General features: G+C 50.0%; 8 protein-coding genes across 8 annotated transcripts; 4 read left to right on the top strand and 4 right to left on the bottom strand.

Moving 5' to 3' along the window:
• Positions 1-1,758: 1,758 nt before the first annotated feature.
• CMQ_7248 (glycosyl transferase family protein) lies at positions 1,759-2,523 on the bottom strand (the record flags this gene model as incomplete). The annotated part of the gene is made up of 1 exon (XM_014314253.1): positions 1,759-2,523. The coding sequence occupies one exon, from the start codon at positions 2,521-2,523 to the stop codon at positions 1,759-1,761; it is 765 nt and encodes a 254-aa protein (XP_014169728.1).
• A 1,094-nt stretch (positions 2,524-3,617) lies between these two features.
• Positions 3,618-5,361, top strand: CMQ_7524 (set domain containing protein; the record flags this gene model as incomplete). Its single annotated transcript, XM_014314529.1, has 4 exons — positions 3,618-3,639; positions 3,702-4,435; positions 4,518-4,751; positions 4,825-5,361. The coding sequence occupies 4 exons, from the start codon at positions 3,618-3,620 to the stop codon at positions 5,359-5,361; spliced, it is 1,527 nt and encodes a 508-aa protein (XP_014170004.1).
• Positions 5,362-7,639: 2,278 nt separating this feature from the next.
• On the top strand, positions 7,640-10,976 carry CMQ_7184 (vacuolar carboxypeptidase; the record flags this gene model as incomplete). The annotated part of the gene is made up of 8 exons (XM_014314189.1): positions 7,640-7,853; positions 7,927-8,042; positions 8,221-8,360; positions 8,550-8,598; positions 9,176-9,429; positions 9,497-10,274; positions 10,337-10,736; positions 10,822-10,976. 8 exons carry the CDS (start codon positions 7,640-7,642, stop codon positions 10,974-10,976), a joined length of 2,106 nt encoding a protein of 701 aa, XP_014169664.1.
• Positions 10,977-11,358: 382 nt separating this feature from the next.
• On the bottom strand, positions 11,359-13,214 carry CMQ_7512 (ccg-8-like clock controled protein; the record flags this gene model as incomplete). Its single annotated transcript, XM_014314517.1, has 2 exons — positions 11,359-12,566; positions 12,764-13,214. The coding sequence occupies 2 exons, from the start codon at positions 13,212-13,214 to the stop codon at positions 11,359-11,361; spliced, it is 1,659 nt and encodes a 552-aa protein (XP_014169992.1).
• Positions 13,215-14,703: 1,489 nt separating this feature from the next.
• Positions 14,704-16,285, top strand: CMQ_7498 (ap-1 adaptor complex subunit; the record flags this gene model as incomplete). The annotated part of the gene is made up of 4 exons (XM_014314503.1): positions 14,704-14,742; positions 14,815-14,943; positions 15,009-16,106; positions 16,205-16,285. The coding sequence occupies 4 exons, from the start codon at positions 14,704-14,706 to the stop codon at positions 16,283-16,285; spliced, it is 1,347 nt and encodes a 448-aa protein (XP_014169978.1).
• A 1,590-nt stretch (positions 16,286-17,875) lies between these two features.
• On the bottom strand, positions 17,876-19,553 carry CMQ_7439 (s-adenosylmethionine decarboxylase proenzyme; the record flags this gene model as incomplete). The annotated part of the gene is made up of 3 exons (XM_014314444.1): positions 17,876-18,992; positions 19,166-19,355; positions 19,439-19,553. 3 exons carry the CDS (start codon positions 19,551-19,553, stop codon positions 17,876-17,878), a joined length of 1,422 nt encoding a protein of 473 aa, XP_014169919.1.
• A 946-nt stretch (positions 19,554-20,499) lies between these two features.
• Positions 20,500-21,534, bottom strand: CMQ_7748 (nucleotide-binding protein; the record flags this gene model as incomplete). Its single annotated transcript, XM_014314753.1, has 3 exons — positions 20,500-20,567; positions 20,630-21,425; positions 21,502-21,534. 3 exons carry the CDS (start codon positions 21,532-21,534, stop codon positions 20,500-20,502), a joined length of 897 nt encoding a protein of 298 aa, XP_014170228.1.
• A 1,619-nt stretch (positions 21,535-23,153) lies between these two features.
• CMQ_7331 (uncharacterized protein) lies at positions 23,154-24,038 on the top strand (the record flags this gene model as incomplete). Its single annotated transcript, XM_014314336.1, has 1 exon — positions 23,154-24,038. One exon carries the CDS (start codon positions 23,154-23,156, stop codon positions 24,036-24,038), a length of 885 nt encoding a protein of 294 aa, XP_014169811.1.
• Positions 24,039-24,196: the final 158 nt, after the last annotated feature.

Raw genomic sequence — 24,196 nt, 5'->3', positions numbered from 1 at the left:
AGCTTTAGCCATACTAACGAAGAGAAAGGAGAAAAATATACAAGGAGTGAAATAGTGCTTACATATTTGCCCATGCTAGAGTGTTGTCGTAGTTGGCGAGGCACTGATTGAGATCGAGAGTACTCTTGACTGCCGTGCTAGGATCGGCCGGATTCGGATTACACGTGGCCTGCAGATATCCGTAGGCCTCCCCGTGATTCGTCACCTCGTAGAGGATACAACTGTCAATGAAACCACCATACAAAGAAGCTCGGCGAGCAACTTCGGGCAAGGCACTGCACGTGGGAGTGAGAGTTAGGCACATGGCCAGTAATAGTGCGGGTTTGAGTGTAATGAACATTCTAAGTGGACGGGATATGCTTTCAAAGTGGAGTTGCGGTTGTGTTATTTGATAAAATGAGAGGTCGAAGTCGGTTTTGTTTAAGTGCCACGATTTGAAGACAAGGTTTGGGGAACTGTCATGGGATACCGGACTTTTATCTTTTGATTGTGAATGTGATATATTTGTGGCATCTTATATGAGACCGGAAGCTTCTCGGCCTTTTCTATCAAACGTGGCGTGGCAGAAGAGTAAAGAAAGCAAACTCGAGCGGAGTTGTCGACACTTCTGTATATATCTTTAAGACGACAAAGAGTAGAACCTCCAAATTGAAAGGGGAAAACGAATTTGTCCACGAGCTGTCTAACTGTTCTTTTTTTCGACTAACAAAGGAGAACCTTGCTTCTTTTTTTTGTGACAAAGACCCATATAAGACAAAGCTTTGAGTTGCAAGACATCCCACATTTATCGAAATAAAGACAGACAAATTCTATCATATGTTATTTGTGCCATATAAGTAGCAAAGACAATAAAACCCCAAAATTGGCTTCACAAAGGGTTCAATAAAGGCGAGCATCACGCATACATTGTTCGGCTCAAAGCACCTACTTCGTGGGCTACAAGCTGGTCGATTCAGGCCTGGAACTTTCCTGTCTTTCTTTTTTTAAGTTGGTCATGAAGATGCTTTAGTCTTCCACCTTGGACCAATCCCCACAATCCCAACCACGGCCGCTTCCCACAGAGGCAGGATTGAGAGGCCAAGAGACAACATCATAAGGACTTACTCGAAAGCCGTGGAAGCTCACACTGGTCCACTTTTTTCTCGGTGTCCTAACTCATGGCCAGGAAGAAGGCAGTTAGAGTGTTGAGTGACTTGTCGTTGTTGCAGACAGTACCAAGGGTCAGCACTGCATCCAATCTGGGTGTTTGATGGTTTATTTAGAAACTGGTAAGAGATCCACGGGTCAATACGGGTCAGTTCAAGCGAATGCAGTAAATGGCATCAAGCAGAGCTACTGCCAAGGCAAAGATCCACCGACATGGTATCATAGGTATGGTGGATACAGTTCTTCAGGAGTAGGCTGTGTAATCATATAAGAAACCCAAACCCTGGAAAGATATTATATACCGTACTAGCAGCATAAGTGGCAACCTCAAAAACTTTGTAGATCTCTCCTTGCAGTCCCTCTTTCAGTACGAAAGAAGCTAGGACTGCTCCGGGAACTATTCCTGCTTTCATGTGCACATACGCAAGTGCCATGCACTCGATCTGACAGCTTCGCATTATAGAAGTCTGCGACCTACACACTTTCACACGGGTAAGAAACAATAAAAAATCATACTGACATCTTTTTTAAGGGTGGTCTCTCTCGTACAATGGACAGACCCCTTGATTTTGCGCATATGAAGCATTGCTCTATTAGGCACGCACTATCTTGTCAGGCACTGCATGCTATCTCGTTGTTTATGATCTCTTCTATGTTCGTAAAACAGTCCATTTGTCGAAATGTTCGCTGCATAGATCTCGCCACTTTGGAAAACGCTTCCCCTGAAAGGACAGCATTGATGGCTATACCCAGTTGCTCTGCATTCGGATGTGCAGTAGCTAGATCAATGCCAAGGCCACTGTACTGAACCCTTTTGCCGTTTTCTGGTTTGTCCTGCCCGTCACCTGCTATCACCATGGGTACTCCGTGTGCTATGCCATGCATCGTAGCGCCATACCCACCATTATGAACCCACAGATCTGCAAGCGGCAGGACGGCGTCATACGGAAGATAGTTTGCTATACAGGCGTTGTGTGGCAGTTTGATTCCCTCTGGTAGACGTGCGCTTCGCGAGCCAAGGATGGCGACTGTCAACACATCTTGTCTGTTGGCGAGCAAACGCAGCGTCGGCAATATAAGTTGAGCCGGATCCATCTCCACGGTTCCCTGGGCAACCACCACCACTCGAGCCCTCTCCTCAAGGCGTCTCTGACTGTTTAGTATCAGTTTGTTCCACCATGGAAACTCGGGAACAGCCGTAGGTATTGAGGGTGGTACGATGCCGGCAAAACGGAAGCCGCGTGGAAAGTCGCTGCGCGGAAACTCAAACTCCGGGATCCCGATCTGGGCAATGGCATCATGACACGTATAGTTTGAGCCGCCCAGATAGATGGCATCATCCAATCCGCTGTCAATAGCTGCCCCAGCCTCATACATCTTCTGTCGTAAGAGCGCTGTCAAAGGTGAAGCCCACACCATCCACTTCTCCCACAACTTTGCATTTCGCTGTTGTCCAGCGGCAGAAGAGTCAAATGGTTCACGTACTCCAAATGGGGGTATATCAACGCTCCGGATATATGGCGCCGTTATGGATATACAAACAGTATTGGAAAGCAGTGCTGCAGACACAGAAGGAGGTAAAATAGCGCCAAATTTGAGTGGCATCGACCCGTAAAAGAACGCCTCGCTCACCAGCATTAATCGTTTTTCTGGGCATTGGTTGACTAAAGCGCTCATGGCCGCTTTTAAGCTTTCCCATTCTGCTGGTAGTGCGTCCAACGTTTGGTGTCGTAGATCGGTAATAGACTGTGGGAGATCCTCTACATCGATAGAGCCAAGTCCCCCTACCTGTTCCGAGCCTTCGTTTCGATCGAAAAGTTTGGTATCATCCAGGTCAGCAGCGCCTAGCAGTGGCAGAAACTGCAAGCCGGCGGCTTCAATTCGAGGTTTGAAGAACTCCGAGCTAAGAAATGCAACGTGCCAACCACGCTGGCGCAGGGCACCAGCAATACGCAGGACTGGAGTGATATGTCCCGTCAATGGGTGGCAAACAAACAGAAGGACGGGTTGCATATTAGCATTTGGCATCGGCTGTTTGTACTGAGCACAACACGCAAATCTCATCGATTTTCGGGCTTGACGTGATATGTAGCCCCACTGTATGCGATTGAAGGGGCACTTCCATGAGAGCCTCGTAAGTAATATGCATCTAGTAATTCATTATCCGTAAAAGCAGTACAGAGTTCTTCGCGCATTGTTAGGTTTTCTTAATACGGAGAACTTCGTACTCGACGTTTGAGCAAGGCGCTAGCAGCTGATAGTGCAGTAATGATTCAGGAACGAGAAAACTGCCACAATAAATTGACTACAACCCAGTTTGTGTTTAGCTGCGATAAGTTTGAACTTCAGCATACACATAATGGCGGACAACGCTTTTCTTAAACCTATGAGTGCATTTCTGCATTGGTTTAAAGAATGGCCAGGCACTACATTTCACCAAGACATTGAAATCGCTGATCTGCGTGGGCGAGATGCTGGCAGAGGAATTGGTGGGTAAATGGTCGCAAACCAGACATGGTGACAAATTTCGAACAGAGGCTTACTGTCTGTGATAGTTGCCAAGGCAGACATTGAGCCAGACACGGTTCTCTTTACGATTCCTCGCAGTGCCGTTCTCTGCTGGGCTACCTCGGAACTTTCTTCGTTGATCCCTGCCGTAGTGCAGAGCAACGGAGCTGATGATGAGCACGGCAGCGAGAGCGGTGAAGAGGGCGGCCGCACTTCCCAGGACCCATGGACCTCTCTCATTCTCATCATGATCTTCGAGTTCCTCCGCGGCGATAAATCACCATGGAAGTCGTACCTGGACGTGCTACCAGCTACGTTTGATACGCCCATGTTCTGGACGGAAAACGAGCTACGCGAACTGCAGGCCAGCCCAGTAGTTGAACGCATTGGGAAAGTCGAAGCAGATGAAATGATCACAAAAAAAGTACTACCGGTGATCAGGGCGCACAGCGGCGTATTTTTTCCTAAAGGGTCTCAAGAAATATCAGACGAAGACTTGTTTGGGCTTGCCCATCGTATGGGAAGCACAATATTGGCATACTCGTTCAGCTTGGAAAATGACGATAGCGATGACGAAGAGAAAGGCGATGGTTGCAAAGACGGGTCTGGATGTGCATGTCATGGAGGCGACAAGATGGTACTTGAAGACGAAAACGGGGATGCCGATGCCGATGCCATTGAAAGTGAAGATGATGATGGATGGGTCGAAGACAGAGAAGACCAGCTTCCTTTGGGAATGGTGCCCATGGCCGACATGCTGAATGCAGATGCCGAGTTCAACGTATGTTTACGCGATTGCTCAAAAAGACGAGGACACCAAGCTAACAAGCCACCGCTTCTTGACAATATATTTTATCAAACAGGCACACATTAATCATGGTACTGATGTTCTGACTGCTACATCTGTGCGGCATATCAAAGCCGGAGAAGAGATCCTCAACTTTTACGGACCTTTATCGAACGGCGAGCTTATGCGACGATATGGTTATACGACTGAAAAGCATGAGCATTTTGATGCCATCGATATTCCATGGAAGCTTGTCTTGGATGCCATCGTGTCAAAGATCGGAATGAGCCAAGCTGGCGTTGATAAAACGGTAAGTTGTCCGATTCTTGTTTAACAGTGCTGAACTCCCCATCTATAACTGCCGTTCTAACCCTTCCTCCTAGCTTGAGTCGTTCGACCCAGATGATTTGGAAGATCCCCTGATGATTGACCGGGAATTTGACGAGGACGAGGAGGCTGGACGTCTGGCTACACTGAAATCCGGCAAGATTCTTTCAAAGCTGCCGCCTGTCCTACGGAGGCAAGCACGCGCTTTCACTAAAAGAGCACTTCGAGAGCAGAAAAAGGAAAGACAGAAAAACAACCAGGTTCGCGATGCCCGCGAAGGACAAAATGATGAAAATGGAATTGCTATGGCTGCAGTCACAGATGCTATTACAGCCAGGCTATCGGCATATCCAACGACATTAGAGGCAGACTTGGCATTGTTGAGAAGTCTAGAAGAGAATGGGCCGACGCCAACATCCAGCCGGCTGCGCATGGCCTTGAGAGTCCGGATCGGCGAAAAGCGCCTGCTCAACGAAGCGGCAGTTTTAGCACACGAGGCGATCCAGGCCGGGAGTAATAAAGCAAAAAAGGGTCACGAAGGGTCTGGGCTTGATGAACAAAGAGGCGCAAAAAGGCAAAGAACACGATATTGAAAAGTCGCAGATTTGGGCAGTGGAAAGCCTTTAGCAGTAAAGATGACCCGATCTACCCACTGGATCTGCACTAAATTAACATTCTGCACAGAAAAGGTGCAACTGAAACCCTAGCCCTTCTCGACAAATGTCCCTGTTCAGAAGCAGAAGCCGCTATAAATCCTAACCAACATGCCTCAGGCTGTTTACAGAATCGTGGATTGCTTTCGTGTTAGACCGGTATCGAAATTTGTCACTGGGTTCGCACACAGCACGTTGTTACTGCTTTTTTTTCTTTCTCCGAACGAGGTCGCTTCCCAGTGCATTAACCTCTCTTGGAAAGTCCGCAGATGCCACATCGCTTGGCATCCTCTTTCTTTTCGGGATGTCACCGGGATCAATGACTCCAATAGCCTGTGATGGCTCGCCTTGTAAAAGGCTTGGATCAGCCTCCCTTTGGCCAATTACTTCAAGCCTCCAATCGGATCCCGTGCCCGCCTCCCTAATCCACCTCGAGGTGCTTATGATGGCTTTCTCCAGAGTTGAAAAATCTAGCTGTAAAAGAAGTTCTACGGTGCGCTTGTAATCGGTTTCTTCAACAATGCAGCTTCCTCGCCCCTCCGGAGGCCAGAAAAAGTATGCGGTTGATTGTGGTCGGTTACCAAGAAAACTGCGTTGCCCTGTCTTAATTCGTGGCAGGCGTGCAATGATGCGTCCCTCCAAGGCCTTCCTTTTCTTCTTGGCTTTCTTCTTTGTGTTCACAGGTTTCGGTTTCCCTTGTGAAAGTTGGTCTTCTGTCAGTGGCTCTGCAGACGTTGGGTCAAAAACTACCCAGATGAAGCCAGTCAACCGCCCGCTGGAGCACTCCTGACGGAAAGCCATCATCTCCCAGAACTGTTCCAGCGTTTTCACACTTTTCCATGCCCCACCCCCTTGATCTGATCTTTCCGCCTCTTCATCTAGCTCGTCTCGAAATCGCGATTTGGGATCGTCAGGATACTGGGGAATCAGACAGCGTGGTGGAACATCCCCCAACTCACGGACGTAGTGGGAAATTTCCTGCAGAGGATGGCCCACTGTCCACCTTGTAGCAGCAGGGGTCCGAGGAATGTAGGCTTGCGTCTCGTAGCGATCGAGACCTGGGACGATCAGATATCCTTTGACATCTCGCCACTCCTGTTCTAGCGCCCTGCTCTGCCCTAGTAGAGGATTGAGCACACGACACCACCATTTTACAAGGCCACGGTCGTCCAAAACATGCTTCCCGGGGTTCTCCACACTCCGGGGGAATAGGTATTGCGACTGTGCCCTTGCAAACAGTGTGACAACAGACTGTACATTATTGCGCCGCCGTTGCTCAACGAGGTAGGCAACAAAGGTTGAACAAATTTCGCGGATGGGCGAAGGTGTGCCTTTGGGAGGCCTTCGGAGATGAAGATAACCCGAAGAATCGGCCTTCGATACGAAGAAAGTGCTAGAGTAGGCCGTTGTATATATAAAGATCTCGAGGGCGAAAACGATAACCTGTCGGCTTCCTTCCGATAGCGTGTCTGGTTTAGAGCTGGCTTCAATAGTGATGGACAGAAATTGGCTTTCGCGATAAGTGCGGTCAAGTCGACCACCTATTGGGTTTTGAAAGAGAGCATCTGATTTTGTTGGCGGCGTTGATAGATGGTAGATGCCAAACTTGTGGCTTTTCGGCAAGACAGCCGCGAGCTGTTCTAACAACACAGTACTGCTCTGAAAGCGGCCGTGCTCGGCCTGTGGAGGAACAGGCATTGTGTCCCGATGTAGTCAGACTAGGTCCATCAGTTGATCACTTCATAACAGCCTGGATGGCGAAGGGTGCTGCATCGTCGCGATACAGGGAGAAATGTCCCTGTTCTTTGGAGAAGCCCAGCTGTTATCTTATCGCACGTGATCGCAACGCGAAGAAGCGGCGGAAAAAAAGTTTTGTATCATAATTGCGGCGGCTGTGCTGCACAAACTTTAGTGCCTGAGCATCGACCTAGACAACAACCGATCTCAGCTGTGTGCCGTTTTCGAACATTGCCGCAGTGCTTTCGGATACGTAAACAGATCCGCAATGCACATCCAAAGACAGATGCTACGAAGCAGTCGAGGCGGTCGTGCATGGCGGACATTTTTGGGCTGCAGGCCATTCGCATCGTCTTTCCCACGGAATATTGATAGTGCGACGAATGAGGTGCTGAGCACATCACAAGCCCAGGATACTTCGTCGTCGTTGGAGGATGGTGCGGCAGCCGGACGCCCGAGATGGTCCTATACACCCCACCGCATGAAGGCGCCTTTTTCCTTGCAACAACCAAAGGACCCGAGGCGGTCGATATGGCAGGTCAACGAGGATCCAGAAAAACTCGACCGCATGTACGAGAAGCTGGTCGGTCGCGACCTGACGCGGACTCTACCGGACGAACTCAAGTGGCTGGCGGTGACGCATAAGAGCTTCGACAACGGCCGGCGTGGATTTAACACGCGGCTGGCTTTCTATGGTAAATAGCACTGTGCTTCGCCTGGCCTTTTTTCTGTCGTCTAGGAGCCGCGGTTAACAGATGGGGAGTGAAGGGCGAATGATTGTGGCATTGGAGGCGACACGAGCAATCATGGGATCGCCGGCAGAAGGCATCGAAGCACCCGACCCATACGGCAGACAGCCGTTTGAGAATGCTGCCCTTAGCAACGTGGATAAGCTCAATGTCTTGCAGCCCCATCATTATGCCAGTCCAGACAAAGTAGCCCAGCTAGCCAAAGAAGTTGGCTTGCCAGGGGTTGTTCGGTGGAAACCGAGATTGGTACCGCTCTACCCCTGTTCCTTCTCTACTACCCTCGACTTCAATCGATATACTGACGTGCTACCAGCCGGAAAATCTCGAGAGCTCCGGTATCACAGTGGTCCTAACGTCCACCGTTTTCTCGATCATTGGCGCGGTATCGTTGCACCATGGCGCCGACGTCGCCAGCCGGGTAGTTGGTGAGAGGATCTTCAAACGCATAAGCGTGTAAGTAGCTAGATGTCTATGGAAGATGAGCAATCAGCGGGCCTGCTGTTCTGTATAAAATGAGGAGATAGAGTGGCAGAAACACACATGACGGAGGAAAATGAACTTGTACATTATGCATCGGCCGGCGTCATACGTTGCAACAAGACAAAATACAAAAACAGGGCCGTGACTTCGCTCACAATGCAGCTTTCACATGGAACTCGTCGGCACCGGCAACATATTTTTCGTCCTCGAGGTTATATGCTTTCGGACGCATACGATATTACCCACAACGAACAGGCACATACAGACATCTATCCATGGCGCTTGCTATAGTCAAGCCCGTCACCATGTCTGACGACGATACAGGCTAAGAGGATCCTCGCTGCCCATTCGCAGAAAATCTCACAGGAAGAGCGGCTGAAACGGCCTTTAAGCAGACGGACAAGGGCCACTGGGCAAGGACGTCGACGTAGTGGAAGTTGTGAGGCAGGAAGGTCATGTGCCAAATGTATAATCGCAGCTCTGGCGGCCCAGAACGGCAGAAAACTGAGCGCTCTGTGGACAGAGTGGAAATCGCAAAGGCTGTGATCTCAACCTGCTCAGCTCTGCCGATCGTTCCGCTCTCAGCTGGCAAACTGACGCTTATCTCCGGCATCTCGACTCATGCAAGTCGCCTTTAGTCTTTGGTCCCCTTGCACGTCTTCTTTCCATTGTTAATCTTCAGTTTTCCATTTGGTCATTATCCCGAAAGAATGAAGTCCCGAATTGCCCATCTTTTAGCTCTGGCCAGTTCTGGCTTTGCTGCCGCAATTGCTGCTACCAATGGCCAGCATGTTCTCACCAGCGGACAGGTTCCGTTCAGATGCGAGCTCCCGCCAGTGGTAGCACCAAACGGCGATGGCTTAGCATCTGCCGATGAGCTTTTCTCTGGGCCAGAGGCTCTGAAGCTTCAGGTCCAGAGGCATTCGGCCATCGTCCGCGTTCCGTCCGTCAGCTACGACGACTTGGGAGAGGTGGACGAGGATCCGCGCTGGTTGGTGTTCCATGAGCTTCACCGCCTCCTCGAAGAGCTATTTCCAGCAGTGTGCGTCCAGAGTGTTGCAGCTCCCTTTCCTTATGCTCTTTTAAGTTCCCTATTAATATATGTCTAGCCATGCAAAGATGTCACTGGTCAAAGTAAATCGGTTCGGGCTAGTCTACACACTGGAGGGCAGTGACCCGTCGCTGAAACGGCTTATGTTGGCAGCCCACCAGGACGTCGTGCCTGTTGCTGATGCCTCCACGTGGACGTATCCCCCCTTTTCCGGCCACTTTGACGGCAGGTGGCTCTGGGGTCGTGGCGCCTCTGACGACAAAAATAGCCTAACCGGTCTGATGTCTGTCATGGAGACGCTGCTGAGCAACGAGACCTGGGTGCCGCGCCGTGGAATTGTCCTTGCCTTTGGCTTCGACGAGGAATGCTCTGGTAGACGAGGAGCCGGGATCATTGCCTCCTACCTGGAAGAGCGCTTTGGCCGCAACTCGATGGCCCTTATTCTCGATGAAGGCGGCATGGGCATTTCTGCTGGCGGCAACAATACCCTCTATGCACTCCCAGCCGTCATGGAGAAGGGTCACGTCGACGTTATCTACGCGCTGCATGTTCAGGGCGGGCACTCGTCCATGCCGTTTCCACACACGGGAATCGGCATCATCGCAGAGATCGTCAGCACGCTGGAAGCGCATCCGTATAGTCCTAAGCTGATCTCCGGTTCGCCTGTCCACAACCACCTCATCTGTCGAGCACGGTACTCGCCTGCTGACGATCCGGAGCTTACGCATCTGATCGCTAAAGGCGACCTTGCCGCGATCGCCAAGCGGCTGGCAACCAGCGATCTGGCGACAAACTTTCGTCTGCAGACGTCACAGTCTGTCGACCTGATTGCCGGGGTACTTCTCCTGTTACCTGTGCGAACGTTCTGTCTCTGTCCTTGTCGTTAACAGGGTTGCAGGGTGTGAAAATCAACGCAATGCCCGAGCTGATCACCCTTGGTGTCAACTATCGAGTGTCGCCTCATAATTCGATTGACGAGATCAAGAAGACTACGGTCAAGCTGATCCAGCCAATCGCGAGCAAGTACGGCCTCAGTCTCAAGGCTTTTGAAGATACTGCCTCGAAACCGGCGGCAGGCTCGTCCGACAGCATGCTAGACCCAGGCTATACTAAGACAGTTCATCCTCTGTATGAGGTTGATTACAGCGGAACCCTCATCCTTACAACACAGCAAGCCACCCCCGTAGCGCCTGTTTCGCCCACAACTGGCCCTGTCTGGGATCTGTTTTCCGGCACTATACAGCACACATTTTCCTTTGAAAACGGCACAGTTGTTCCCGTGGGCGAGATCATGACCGGTAACACTGACACACGACACTATCTAGGTAGCCCCCCAACCATCATCTTTGTGCAAGCCATAAAAGCACTGCTAACGCCAGGAAGACCTCACGCCCAATATATATCGCTGGGTTCCGGTACGGGATGGTTACAGAAAAAACATGCATACCATTGACGAGCGTGTCGACATGTATGCCCATCTAGAAGTTGTCAAGTTTTACTACAACCTCATTCGCAATTTTGATGCATCTGTTGCCTGAGCTGAGGACATATTGCGTATATGATACGGATTGATATACAGGATTAAAACGGGTGTTTTGGTCCCCAGACCCCGTCTATACTTAATACAAATGTGTCCCCCCACGCTGGACCCTAATTTCGCCAAAAGAGAAAGTAGATGTGGCAGTTCGTCGACACATACGATTCTTGGTCACTTGCTGTTGTGAGAATTGATCATCAATAGCAAAAGATTGCCTATGAAGGCATCTGCTGGAAGACCTAAAGGTTTAGGATACACGAACATCACAATATAAACCTCATTTTCTTCAAGTCCCTGGATATTGATAAATGTCTCATGCTCATTCCATCCCAGCCGAACACATCTCCTCCCTCTCGAAATAAGAACTGAGGAGTACGGTTGCTCTACTTCATTACAACATCAACTGCGCCAACAGTTTTGCCACTCATAGGCCCCGAGATCGAATCCTTCGCTATCAAATGACCGCGCTCTTCTCGCTTCTTTTTCCCTAACCGTTCGCACCATTCCTTGGCGCTGACGATAGTCCCATCCAGCACGCCGCTGACTTGTGCCATCATATCCAATCCTTCTCTGGCCAGCACCAGAACTCGTTGGGCGTTCTCTTTGAGCTCATTGTCACTCGCTGCATCCTCTCCCTCGGATGCCATTGCATCTGTATGGTTGGCTAGACGGAAGCGTTGGGGGAGGCTCGTCAGATGGCGACGGACAAGATCTCTTGCGTTGTCTGGAAGTGCACCACCCGCGTACTTTGAGACGGTGTCGATGACCCCCCGGAGAGTTTGAAGAACGTCACCTCTCAGCGCAGTGATTCTTGCAGCCAGTTCGCTTCGCTCCGATTGTCCCGTACCAGCTTCAACTGGGCTCGGTGCATGTGTGTGGTCGTTCGACGCCCGGTCGCCACTCACCCTCTCCAGTCTGCTCGCTTCCTCTGATTCAAACTGCTCCAGCGTCGACTTTAATGTATTTATTGTGTTCCCAATGCGGTCGTTGGCCCATCGCAACCAATGGAGGCAGTATTTCAAACTGCGCAGACTTTCCTCGCTCATAGCGATGCTTAGACCAGACGTCGACATGATCAAACGAGACTGCCAGGCTGCAGGCGGAAATGTACGTTGCCGTTGGCCTGTTCCATCATGATCTGATTCCAACGGCCGTGGGCATTCTGCAAACTCGGTGTATGCTGGCGAAGTTTGCTCGTCGTAGGCTGGTGGTGTTTCAACGGTACTTAAAGAGGGCCTTCGCTCTTTGGTGAAGCCGAATCCATCCACGTCGGTCTTGCCTTCAAACTGAATTAACATGTCTGTGTGCGGGCCCCTCCACGGCGCAGGTATTGTTCTCTTTGCGTTTGAATCCAGGTCTAATCTCCGCCTCTTGTGATGGTTATTACTGCCAGTTTCAAGGTCTGACGGCCCAGAGCGCAGGTGCCGTCGACCACCCTTCAGAAACCACCGGACTCCATTCTCGACGCCAGTCACTCGGCTGACCGAGCCCAGGGTATTTCCAATCGGTGTCAAATAACCTTCGACATACTCAACACTCGATTTAAATCTGGGCGAGAAGTTTTTGGAGCTATTATATGCCGAAGTGGTACCTTCGATCGTTTTTGCCAGAAAGGGATGTGAAGTCGTTAGAAGGGAAAGTATAGGTTCCGAAGTTTGCGATAGCCGCGAGGAGGTCATTGCAGCATGTGGGGGAGAGGATACAAAGTCTAAATCAGTCAGGACCATCAGTCATAAAGACGAAAACTACGGTGAGCAGGGGGGAAAAAGGCAAGCAAAAGCCGTATACCTGCTCGAAGATCTCCCAATGCCTCAGCCGCGAGCCGAACATCCGGGTCGTCGAGGCTCACACTGCTAGCCCTCCCATCGATATGATATTCAGGAGACATTCCACCTGCCGTGCCCGTGCTGGTGCTGCTGGCATCGGCATCTGTCTTCAAGGGATATTCGACCGCCTGGACGTATCCAGGAGTGTAGTAGGCGGCTAGTGGATTGACGCTTGGCCAATGGCTGATTTGCTGATGAGGTGCAGAGTGCAGAGGCGCCTTATTGTCATGTGCTGGAGAAGGCGAAGAAACAGCCGCCGATGCCACCACTGTAGAAATGGGAGGGAAATGCACGTGTTCGACTTCTACCGGACTCGTAGAGCGAGGTAGTGCGTTGCTTGGTTGTTGGCCAGGGCGAAACAGGGCGTCCGACTCTCTTGAAGTCGAGTCGAATGAAGACCTATTCGAAGACATCGGCTTAATTGTCAGAGGGCCACTGGAGATATTGGGTTGCTCAACGGTGCAGTGAGTTCTCTTGGGCAACTTTTTGTCATCGAAAGTGTCGCCAATTTTATAACAGCAATATGTTTTTGCGGGAGCTTTTGGTCCGGGAGAGGATGCTGCCAATCGCACAACCGTGATGGCTACTTCGGGGGCATAGCCATCAAAGGTATGTCCAAGCGGCTGCGTCTGAGTCTGCTATTCAGTCTATGGCGAGGTTATAGAACATGACAGTGGAAAATCCGCCAGCAAACAGATAACGAAGAGGGGCGAAGGTAGCGCCTTCCCCCCTTTTAGGCATTTTTGGCTTTTGACTTTTGCACGTGAAACACGTGGCTGGCCAGGATGCCCAGCACGTTCTGATAATACTCCGTACTCTACTCTAGGCAAGACATAGCAGTTCATGCTCGTTATAAAAGCGCCTCTATTAAGGCCGGTCTGAGCAGGGCTCACCAGCAGTGGTCTTCATATGCAAGAAGTTGCCGAAACCTTATCAATACCGGACCAGAACGCATTTGCATCTGCATCACGACAACGTTCTTACATACAACCAGCCCATCCTCGGCAGGCAGACCCAAGTTGGTGGCAGCCCCGCCGCTAAGCAAACGCCAAAGCACATGCGATGACCGACGCGAAACCTGACTTCTTTCAGTAAAGCGCTTCTGCCTGTCACATGTCAGTATTCGTGCCGCCCGAACAGAGAATTTTATCCTCAGCAAAAATAAATATAAATGTAAAAAGGGAAAAGGAAAATAGAAAGAAGAAAAAAAAAACCCTACGAAGTACGCCTCTTGCCAAATGAAGTACGAGCCCACTTCCTTGTCAGAGGCAATCAGGTAATATACGCTCTAATTGTCTACACCACGGAGTACGTATAATAGTATTAAGATGTCTGGCTCCTCTGACGCCGCCTAAGCAATAGGAGCGATGCCACAAGGACGATCGCATAAAATGCAAGGGCAGCTCTTATGGAACCAGCAGAAATGTTTTCCTTCTTCTTCGCGCCAATGAATCGCAGACTCGTCCACGGCGATGCGGTTTGAATACCTGCAGAATGCTGGTTCCATTTGCTTCGCGAAAGGTCGGTCTGCACTGTCTAAGAAGGCGCGTGAGGAAGAAAGAGGGAAATAGTAAAGATAAAATAATTGTAGTTTCTTTTATGGTGCACAATCGCAGCACGTGCGCTCTGGCTCCGATACGTTATTCCATCCCCGTGCATGGTCCGTGCGAACCCCACTGTAAGCTTGGTTGAATCAACAGTGGACAACAACGTTCAATTCATGGGATGCAAGGACACTGCACGCGGATCTCCACGAGTCGCCGTCTTCCCCTTTCTAGCTCTGAAAGGCTCGCTTGCCCATTATATCGAGCTTCTCACTTCGTGGGAACTTTCTGGACCAATATCACCCACTTGTACTCAGTGCCCCTCCCTGCTACGACTACAGCAACGACGAGAGGCGCAATGGCTTCCGCCGTCTTCTTTCTCGACTTGAAGGGCAAGGTAGGCTCCCCTGCATATTGCTCATGGTTTCCATGCTCGTGTGCCTCTTCTAAGCTTACTTTTCATCTGCAGACCCTTCTTGCCCGAAACTATCGCGGGGACATCCCAATGTCAGCTGTCGAGAAGTTCCCCATCCTTCTTAGTGAGGCCGAAGAAGAGTCGTCCGCTGTGCCACCTTGCTTCTCCCACGAGGGTGTTAATGTTCGCAAGCCACTGCCTGCCGTCTAATCGGCGTCTAGACTGTTAACAGCCTTCTCACAATATAGTACCTCTACATACGACATAACAATCTCTATCTCCTCGCCCTCACAAAGCGGAACACAAACGCCGCTGAGATCCTACTTTTCCTTCATAAAATTGTCGACGTCTTCACCGAATACTTCAAGGCTCTAGAAGAAGAGTCCATTCGTGACAACTTCGTTATCATCTACGAGCTATTAGATGAGATGATGGATTTTGGATATCCGCAGACAACGGAATCCAAAATTCTCCAGGAGTACATCACGCAAGAGTCACACAAGCTTGAAATACAGGCCAGGCCACCCATTGCTGTGACAAATGCTGTTTCCTGGCGCTCTGAAGGCATCAGATATAGGAAAAACGAGGTTTTCCTAGATGTCATTGAGTCGCTTAATCTCCTAGTGTCAGCCAACGGAAATGTCTTGAGATCTGAGATCCTCGGGTCTATCAAGATGAAATGCTATTTGTCCGGCATGCCTGAATTGCGTCTTGGTCTGAATGACAAAGTCATGTTCGAGACTACGGGGAGGACAACTCGCGGCAAGGCCATTGAAATGGAAGACGTCAAGTTTCATCAATGTGTCCGCCTGTCGCGATTCGAAAACGATCGCACAATATCGTTTATACCACCCGATGGCGAATTCGAGCTCATGTCATACCGCCTTAACACACAGGTCAAGCCACTCATCTGGGTAGAGTGTGTTGTGGAATCCCACAGTGGCAGCCGCATAGAGTACATGTTAAAGGCAAAAGCCCAGTTCAAACGGCGAAGCACGGCGAATAACGTGGAAATCATTGTTCCCGTCCCAGACGATGCCGACTCGCCACGGTTCCGAACAAATATTGGCACGGTCCACTACGCTCCGGAACAGAGCGCAATAGTGTGGAAAATCAAACAGTTTGGCGGCAACAAGGAATTTTTGATGCGAGCCGAGCTGGGCTTGCCGAGTGTACGAGGTGACGACGAGCACGGTGGCGGTATGACTGGTGGCTTTGGTGGAAGTATGGGTGGCGTTGGTGCCCCTGGGAAGGGGGCAAAACGGCCTATACAAGTCAAGTTCGAGATACCGTATTTCACAACCAGCGGTATTCAAGTTCGTTATCTCAAAATAACAGAGCCAAAGGTATGTTCAATTCTAGTCCACCCCTTTGTCCCCTTTCATACGCGTTACATCGCTGGAGCATAATTAACTTGAACTCGCAATTTTTCCATCTTCTGTAGCTTCAATACCCGTCCTTGCCTTGGGTTAGATATATCACACAGTCTGGCGATATTGCCGTGCGGCTCCCGGATGTTGCGTGAGATGATTTTCGACAGCGACGGTTCTTTGCAGGGTGGGTGGGAAGAATGGTTTAGACACTGGAGCTTCGTAGTGCTTGAAACGCGTCCAATGCAACTCAGAGGCAGTTACTAATAAGTAAAAACACCATTTTTCACTCTCCGGGTTGGTGCAGCAGACAAGGGACTCCGTTAGATGCAGTATGGAGACCAAAGCAGATTCCTTGGCGGCTTGTATAATTTTTTAGATCGTGGTACTGTACGCAGACCTGCGGACTGAGTCACATCTTGATTCAGCCCTGAGAAGCAGCTGGACTGGTGGGTAAGGCAATAGTAATGAAATGGAGGACTTAGTTACCACTGTTCCTCCTACGCCCCAGTTTACTTCGTTGCTCGACTTTACCATCTCTCTTCCCATCTTTTTTTTTGTTTTGTTCACAGCAGTTCCGTACACACCTGCAGTAGCCATGCCGAGGACTTCCGGGACAAAGACGTGTACACAGGGAGCTGAAGACTTTTAAACCTGTGCAATCTACGACACAAAGTTACCGTCCAGGCTGTCTAATAAGTGAACAGAAATCCCGTCCTACATTTAGCGTATTAGGTCTTTGGCGCATGCTGATAATTACAAAGGATGGGCAACAACGACGCGGCGTATAAATGAAAGGTGCGGCGATTTGTCGTAAGCTTAACCATGACCTTCGGTTGTTTTGTATCTGCACTAACCTCTTTAGAACCTGCTGGGTAGAATAGGTAGATTTATCTCAATCCTGATGTTCTACCCTGTCGTTAAGAGGCGCAGCGAACAGTCACGTGTAAGTTTGTCTAGCTAGACTGTGTAAGTATGGCAAAGGCTGATTTTATATGCAAAACACAAGCGAGAGGGTGACTGTAGGTTCTTACAACAGCTTTTATAAAAGTGATTGACTAAAAAGTTACCAAAGTGGACTGAGCGAGATTTTCATCTCGCAAGAGCAACGGCCGCAGTAAATTTACAACCCCTTTATTTAAAATTTATATCATTTTTGCTAATATTCAACGTTGCATTAGCACCAGCAACTGCTACTCCGAGTACGTTAATTTCAGTATAAGACGACTGAGCCACAAGCTGACCAGCACTCTAAGCAGTACAGCGCGAGCGAGTCGTAACCTACGACTCGTAAGGCATGCTTATAAAAAAGTCTTATTATTACAGTCTGACGTATAAATGAGTTGCTCTTGCTACGAGGCAGGCGGCCTTTCATGCCGCAGAAGTTCAGTATGCAGCCTATTACAACGACGACGACGATGACAACGAGACGACAGCTGCCGCGTTGATTGCACTGAACAGCAGCCATTGATTAAACTTTTAAGCTAATCATGATATGAATGTCTATCGTGCAAATTGCAAATTGGGTGTGTGACAAGAGACACAGAAATATACGACTATGAGTGAAAGTATAGAAGAGAGTAAGACGTGATCTGTAGGTGTTGTACAGTATCGACAGGCAGGTCGGAAACCGACGCTACAGAATCCAGTGATGAAAATGAAGCAAACAGATGGTATGTAGAGACTGACAAAGTAGATAAAAGTTGAAGTGGCAGTCAACTATTCCGTTACCAGGAACAAGGCGTTTAGTTTTCGCCAACTCTCGCCTCACCATCGCCAACCCAATCTTCTCGCTCATAGAACCGGAAAATCAGATCATAGTCTTCAAAGTCGTGCACGATACGGTCAATACGGCGGTAGCCCGGGATGCGCTCCAAGCGAGGTTTGCCGACCGTTGTGCGACCCTGTCGGCTGCTGTCATCGGCCAGGAAGTACTGATCTTTGGCTATGTGTTTAGCTTCGAACAGCGTGACACTGAACCGGCCCGGACGGAAAATATCAACGACGTGCTTGACAATGTCGGCCGTCTGCCTTCCGTTCTGCCCCCCGGGAACATTTGTCTCAAATGAGGCAAAGGAGCAGTTGGGCTCCGGCGTCACATGCACCGTGAAATAATGGTTTGCCCGGCTCGGTGAATTGCCGCCGTTGTCGCTCGCCTGCTTGCTTTGCACTGGTGCAGGTATGACACCGTTCGCGGAAAAGCCGCAGGGTGCGAACATGTACGCATCAATGCGAGCATCTGGGTAGACAGACGAAGGATAGACACCAGACAGACCACAGCTATCGGATACCACAGTACCCAGCGCATGTCCTTCCGTAGTTTCGATATCGACATTCTCCTGCTCGCTCGTAGGCGTGAGCGTGCCACCAGTATCATGAAGATCCTCAACATCAAAAATATCGTCCATTCCAGATGCACTGATAGACCCGTCCGATAGTCTGCGAACACCATCCGCCGAAGACAACCGGGTTTGACAGGGTTTGAAAGAAAAGCTGTCTCGGGCAACAGCACCGGCATGCGAGAGATAAAACTGCTTTGCGTTTTCCGGGTCAAGATCGGTCATCAAAATTTCCAATGTTTCGTCGTCTACTTCGGTGTCTCCGTCGTCAGGATATTCGAAGATGCCGGTAGGAATCTTGTTGGACTGACTCGACCCATTCGCGATATTCTCCCCTTCAGGTGGCTGGGACGAAAGCTTATTCGTTTTCGGTGAGGTGATATAAAGATACCAATGGTCACCGTTCATCTTTCCCACCATGTAGGCACTGCCACCCACGAACATGTCGTCTAGATATTTGACTTCTTGCTTCCAGCTTCGATGAGGCCCCTGCTGCTTGTCGGGAAACAGGAAGTTCTTGCGGCTATAAAAAACACGGTAAGGAGTGGCTGCGGCTCGGATATCGTCGAGAGACGGCGCATTGTGAAATGCAAATCCAGCTTCGACGGCTGCGATGCGAAGCAAGCCCGGTGAAGGCCAAGCAGCAGCGTGGTTGTCCCACACGTTTTGAGAATGATTTTGTGTGGAAAAACGAACATGCTGGACTCGGATAGAAGATATGCATCGACCGTATCGGAATGGATCACAGACAAAATTTTGCAGTTCACCAGGTCCAGCATGCCAACCCAGTTGTCGGACAATATAGACTTGAGCCCATATTCCTTCACGCCATGTGGCAAGGCAGACGGGCTCGGAGCGAACCAGACTTCCAGTAGCTTCTCGGGGCCTGGTTAGAGGAAAACTCCGTGTTAGCATTTTGTCATACATGTTCGATAAACAGAAGGCTTATGACCAAGTATGAGTAAGTACCTTCAAAGGCGTTGCTGGAGTCCAAGTCGTCCACAACATTGTGATTGATAGTTAAATGTGGCGTTGCCAGTGACGGCGAAAACGTGTATTCATTGGGGATCCCGAGGTTCACCATCTCTTGACGGCAACTGAGAAATGCGCTGAATCGTACTCTGGAGGCGGACTGGAGAGTATGCTTCCGCGGAGCGCTAGCTGCCACTCAAACGAACGCTGCAGATGTTCGCTTGAGAGAGTAGGCCCACAGGACGGTGGGTTGGTGTAGCTGCTGGCGGAGCCAGCTACAGTGTTTCAAGGTAGGCAAAACGTCTTCCCAAGGGACGTTATGGAGGTCGAGCGGAGAGGGGAAGAGTGAACACCTGCGAGGAAGGAATGTTGACTGCTTTGAGAGGTACGGTATGATGAAGCGGCCGATACCCGGAGTCAAGTATCGCTTTGGGAGCCGGAGTGGGATGGAAGCTGGGAGTTGGGGATATGCGTCGGATAATCTTAATCAATGTTATCGAGGTCTGTTTGACAAAATACAACGGTTAGTTGCCCGACACAGAAGTTAAGCTGGAGACATCAGTAATAGCTTGCCTTGCGGGCTTGGAAAGAAAGCGTAGCAGATCCGAGAAGCTCATGGATTGATAGGGCGTAAGAATAGAACAACGACACTGTTATGTGGTGGCAAGCATCAAGGAGACCAGAGAAGAGAGGCACAATTCCTTGAAAGTTGTGCGCATATCGCGCGTCGAAGACAGTTTTGATATTGTCCCGTTTGCTGGCTAGCTTTTCGGTAGCCCCCCGTCAGCCCTAGTTTATCTCAATTCATGTGCAAAATTTTGTGGTTGGGGTGTAGTCTGCAGTCAGAACTGGGAGAGTAGATTTTGTCAAACAGTCGAGAGGGGGGGGGGATTATAAGTAAAAAATGCGAATCTTGGTATACACCCACATAGCACTAGGAAAAGGATATACTGTGCGCATAGAGATTTTTCAAGTGGGGGGGGGGGGGGGGGGTGCGGATATTTATTGCCCCTAGGCGGTGAACTTTGGGGGTGGCAGTAGAGCGGGGAAAGGTTCCACTATTGCGCGTTCATCGAGATTGCCTTCTTGCGCCTACTAACGCTGCCGCTACCACTTCTGTCGCGATCTGCTTGAAGATGGGCGACAGAGAACAGGATTGGTAGCTATACACCAATGCTCCGGACTCACTGGCTTGACCACCATTCTCGCTGACGTTTCCGGCCTCATGAGTTTCGCCGGATGAAAAGTCCGTTCCGAGCACTTCTGTCCCTGCTGGGTACTGTGGCACCCGTCCAGACTCTACGAGCATGAGAAACTGCGGATCAATGGGCACGTTTCCGAGAAACGGTACCCGAAAATCATCTGCCATCGTCTTTCCGCCTCCACTCATGAATATGTCGGTACATTCTGAGCAGTTGGGGCAGACAAATCCGCTCATGTTTTCTACCACGCCCAGGATATGCAGGCCCGTCTTTGCGCAAAAGTTCAGCTCCTTCCGCACATCTGCTGTCGCCACGGCCTGAGGCGTTGTGACGACTACAGCTCCGGCCACCTGTCCCGGTGTTGTACTGAGCAAAAGGGTCTCCGCGAGGGAGATATGCTCGTCGCTCGTTCCAGGGGGGGTATCAATCAACAGGTAGTCTGTTTCGCCCCAGAAGACATCACTCAAAAACTGCCGTACCATGGCTGTCTTCTTTGGGCCTCTCCAGACCACTGCATCGCCTCTTTTTGGAAGGAGGAAGCCCAGGCTGATAGCGCGCAATGAACCAACACCCTTGGAAGGATTTGCCTCGTGCACGAGAACCGGCAGCCAGCCTCCAGCAGTTTGGGTAACTTTGGCGCCTTCTATTCCAAACATGCGCGGCATGGAAGGTCCAGTGAGATCGACATCAAGAACGCCAACAGAATAACCAGCAAGAGAAAGAGACAGAGCCAGCTGCGTCGTGACTGACGATTTGCCCACGCCACCTTTGCCTGACAAAATCTATCATGTACGTGAAAGACACCGTCAGTGGGCAGTTCAGAGACATGTGGTCATAGTAGAAGGGCATGTGGCGAACCAAAACAATATGCTTGACTCTAGAGAGAGACATTGTGCATTGCGCCTGTGGCTGTAACTCGACGCCTGATAGCAGTAGGTTGGCTTTAATGTGTTAATATTCTAATTGCAGCGATATTTGGTGGGGGCAGCAATCTTTTTGTATATGCATAATACTCTTCTGCATTATGGCGTAATCGAAGATTCGCATTAATAATACGGATATGACTTGCCGGATTAACAAACCCCGAGCATTCCGGCTAACCGATTTATGACCACGACAATTCAGTTGTGCAGCATTTTCTTTAAGCGATTATGATGTGCAGCTAGCTTCTACTCGAAGTCGCAGCATTGTCGAATTGAAACTCTTTCACAACACTCTAATTTCAAGTATGCTCGCCGCCAATCGTGATGGATGATCCTTGGGGCTCGCCATGGACATCCACCGACCGAAGCACCGAGGGTTCTTTCCTATCGGCGAACGCTCTGTTGCCATTCAAGATTAATCTGCCTTTGAAAGCCGGAGATAGCATACTGTCGCTGCCGGCACAATCCCCCTGGGCCGACGAAGAGGACGGGTTTGGAGACTGGGCAGTTGCTGATGGCTCTGTAGCCACTCCCCTTTCCTCTCCAGTAAACCAAGAGCTTCCACCCGATAATTTGTCTGTTTCAAAGAGCTCTGCACCTGCTACCACAACGATATCTGTGCACTCGAACGCTGAGCTGCGTTCGACTTGTGATACATTCGTCTCAGACCCGGCAACTGATCATCAGGACGGGAACTTAAACTCGGCCAATGATGGGTTTCATCAGACAGTAGAACCTTTATCTGAGTCCGGAGATGCGAGGCTCCCTGAACGACCGGTCGCCAACGATGATGAGCATGTCATAATTGAAGTTCCAACGGATCACTTCACAACAGAAAAAATCCATGATGGGGGGCCTCCAAACGATGGCAACGAGCCTAGCTTGAACCTAGATAATACTGGGGCTGTTGGAGAAAACTCGCTCCCCAAGCATGAAGTCACGGCACGATGCGATACCGAAAGCGGAGAGCAAGGGCGATCAAGGTCTTCTATTGATAACCTTAAGATCGAAAATCAGAGAGGCACAGATGCGGATACAACCCCCTCAAATTTTGAGCAGGTTCTATTGCTGGAAACAAAGGCACTTCCGAATTTCGAAAAGCTCAGTCAGCTGCAGGACGTTTTCCCACCAGAAACAAACAAGCAATATCTTAAGGAAACGACCGATGAGAGGACTGGGGAGGCTGTGACAGCTTCAGGTCAACTGGCTTCAGTTGCACTTGACTCATGCTACAAAGAACGCTTGTTACCGGACGGTGATAGCATCTCTTCTACTGCCGAAAGTGTTCCCGAATGTTATATCTCGGCGACTGCGAATTGCATTACGAGCGCTGAAAGTCCTACAGGGCCTGGTGCTAGTACAGTAGACGATCACGGGTCAATATGCTTCGTTATAGATCAGGAAAAGGTTAATTGTCTGTTTGGTTCCGAACAAGCTAGTCCACGGGAAAGAGAAACTAGCATAAAAGAATCCGACACTTGGGACTGGCGTGTATTCGACCACGTTATCACGGATAGTTTTTCGACCATCGGAGAGCGGAAGACGTGGTATCGGATATCACGTAAGGGAAGTGCTAGAAAAGCTGGAATGGAGGATGAGGGCAATTACCGCACCGTATCGTGGCAGGGATCAGTTGTTCGTTCCGAGACGGTCAAAATTGTACGGAGATGGATGGAAGAGGATTCGTTTACAGGAAAGCCGGTTCTTGGGCTCAGTGGAACAAGAGGCAACTTGTTTGGATGGGACTCGACAACAGAGCCGGTTGCGCTGAACGACGTTTTCAAAAGAGTCTCGCCAACATCTCCGAGATCATCTGTCGCGTTCTCTTCGATCGGTGATCACCTCCATATGTCTCCTGTTGCCGAGTCTAGCAGCCACATGTGCCCCTCAGAAAAGCAAGGAGCAGCTACGGGCTTCCCCACAGTTCACGAGGCTGTTAATCGTGGCGAATCCCCCAAGAATTGCTCGTATATGGCTGACGCTTCGATTAGCGTCATAGCTGGAGCTCCGTCTCAGAACGCCGGGAACGATGTGTCTGAGACTGTGCCAAGCCAATGCAGTGGAAACCAGGATATCCCAAGCGCCAGAGAAGAAGACGAGTGGGGGGAAATGGTCTCCCCTGTTGAAGATACCGGTGAAGCCGTCCTTGAGGGTGCTTTGCCACCAGTTTCAAGCAGAATCGAATACTGGCAAGATGTCGGTGGAGAAAACAGCATGCTATCTACCAGAGGATCAGAAATCAAACGAATTGGATCACCCATCAACGACCCAGCTATTTCTCTCAGCAAGCGAGACAGCTATTTTTTTGGATTTGGCCGGGAGAATGTCTTCGCAAACGCGATTTCCACCGACAAGCCAGCCGGGGTGGCATGTTCGCCACAACTATCAAACGACGAAAGCTTCCGAAGCAACGAGGATCTGATACAACGGATTGTGTACGGCCTGCCCGACTTGTCGTATATGGAAAAATAAGCAACTGTTATTTTGGGCTGGCTGGGCTGTGGAGGACCTTTGACACCGCATAGATATTTGCAGAATAGATTCGAGGTTTCCGTACTATTTCACATGTGCTACTGCATACTTCATAAGCAATACTGGTTCCCATCGCATAATCACACCAACATCATCTA

This window comes from Grosmannia clavigera (assembly GCF_000143105.1).
Source record: "Grosmannia clavigera kw1407 unplaced genomic scaffold GCSC_173, whole genome shotgun sequence".
Lineage (NCBI taxonomy): Eukaryota > Fungi > Ascomycota > Sordariomycetes > Ophiostomatales > Ophiostomataceae > Leptographium > Leptographium clavigerum.
Note: the sequence above shows the minus strand (reverse complement) of the source record. Positions and strands in the feature narration are given on the sequence as shown.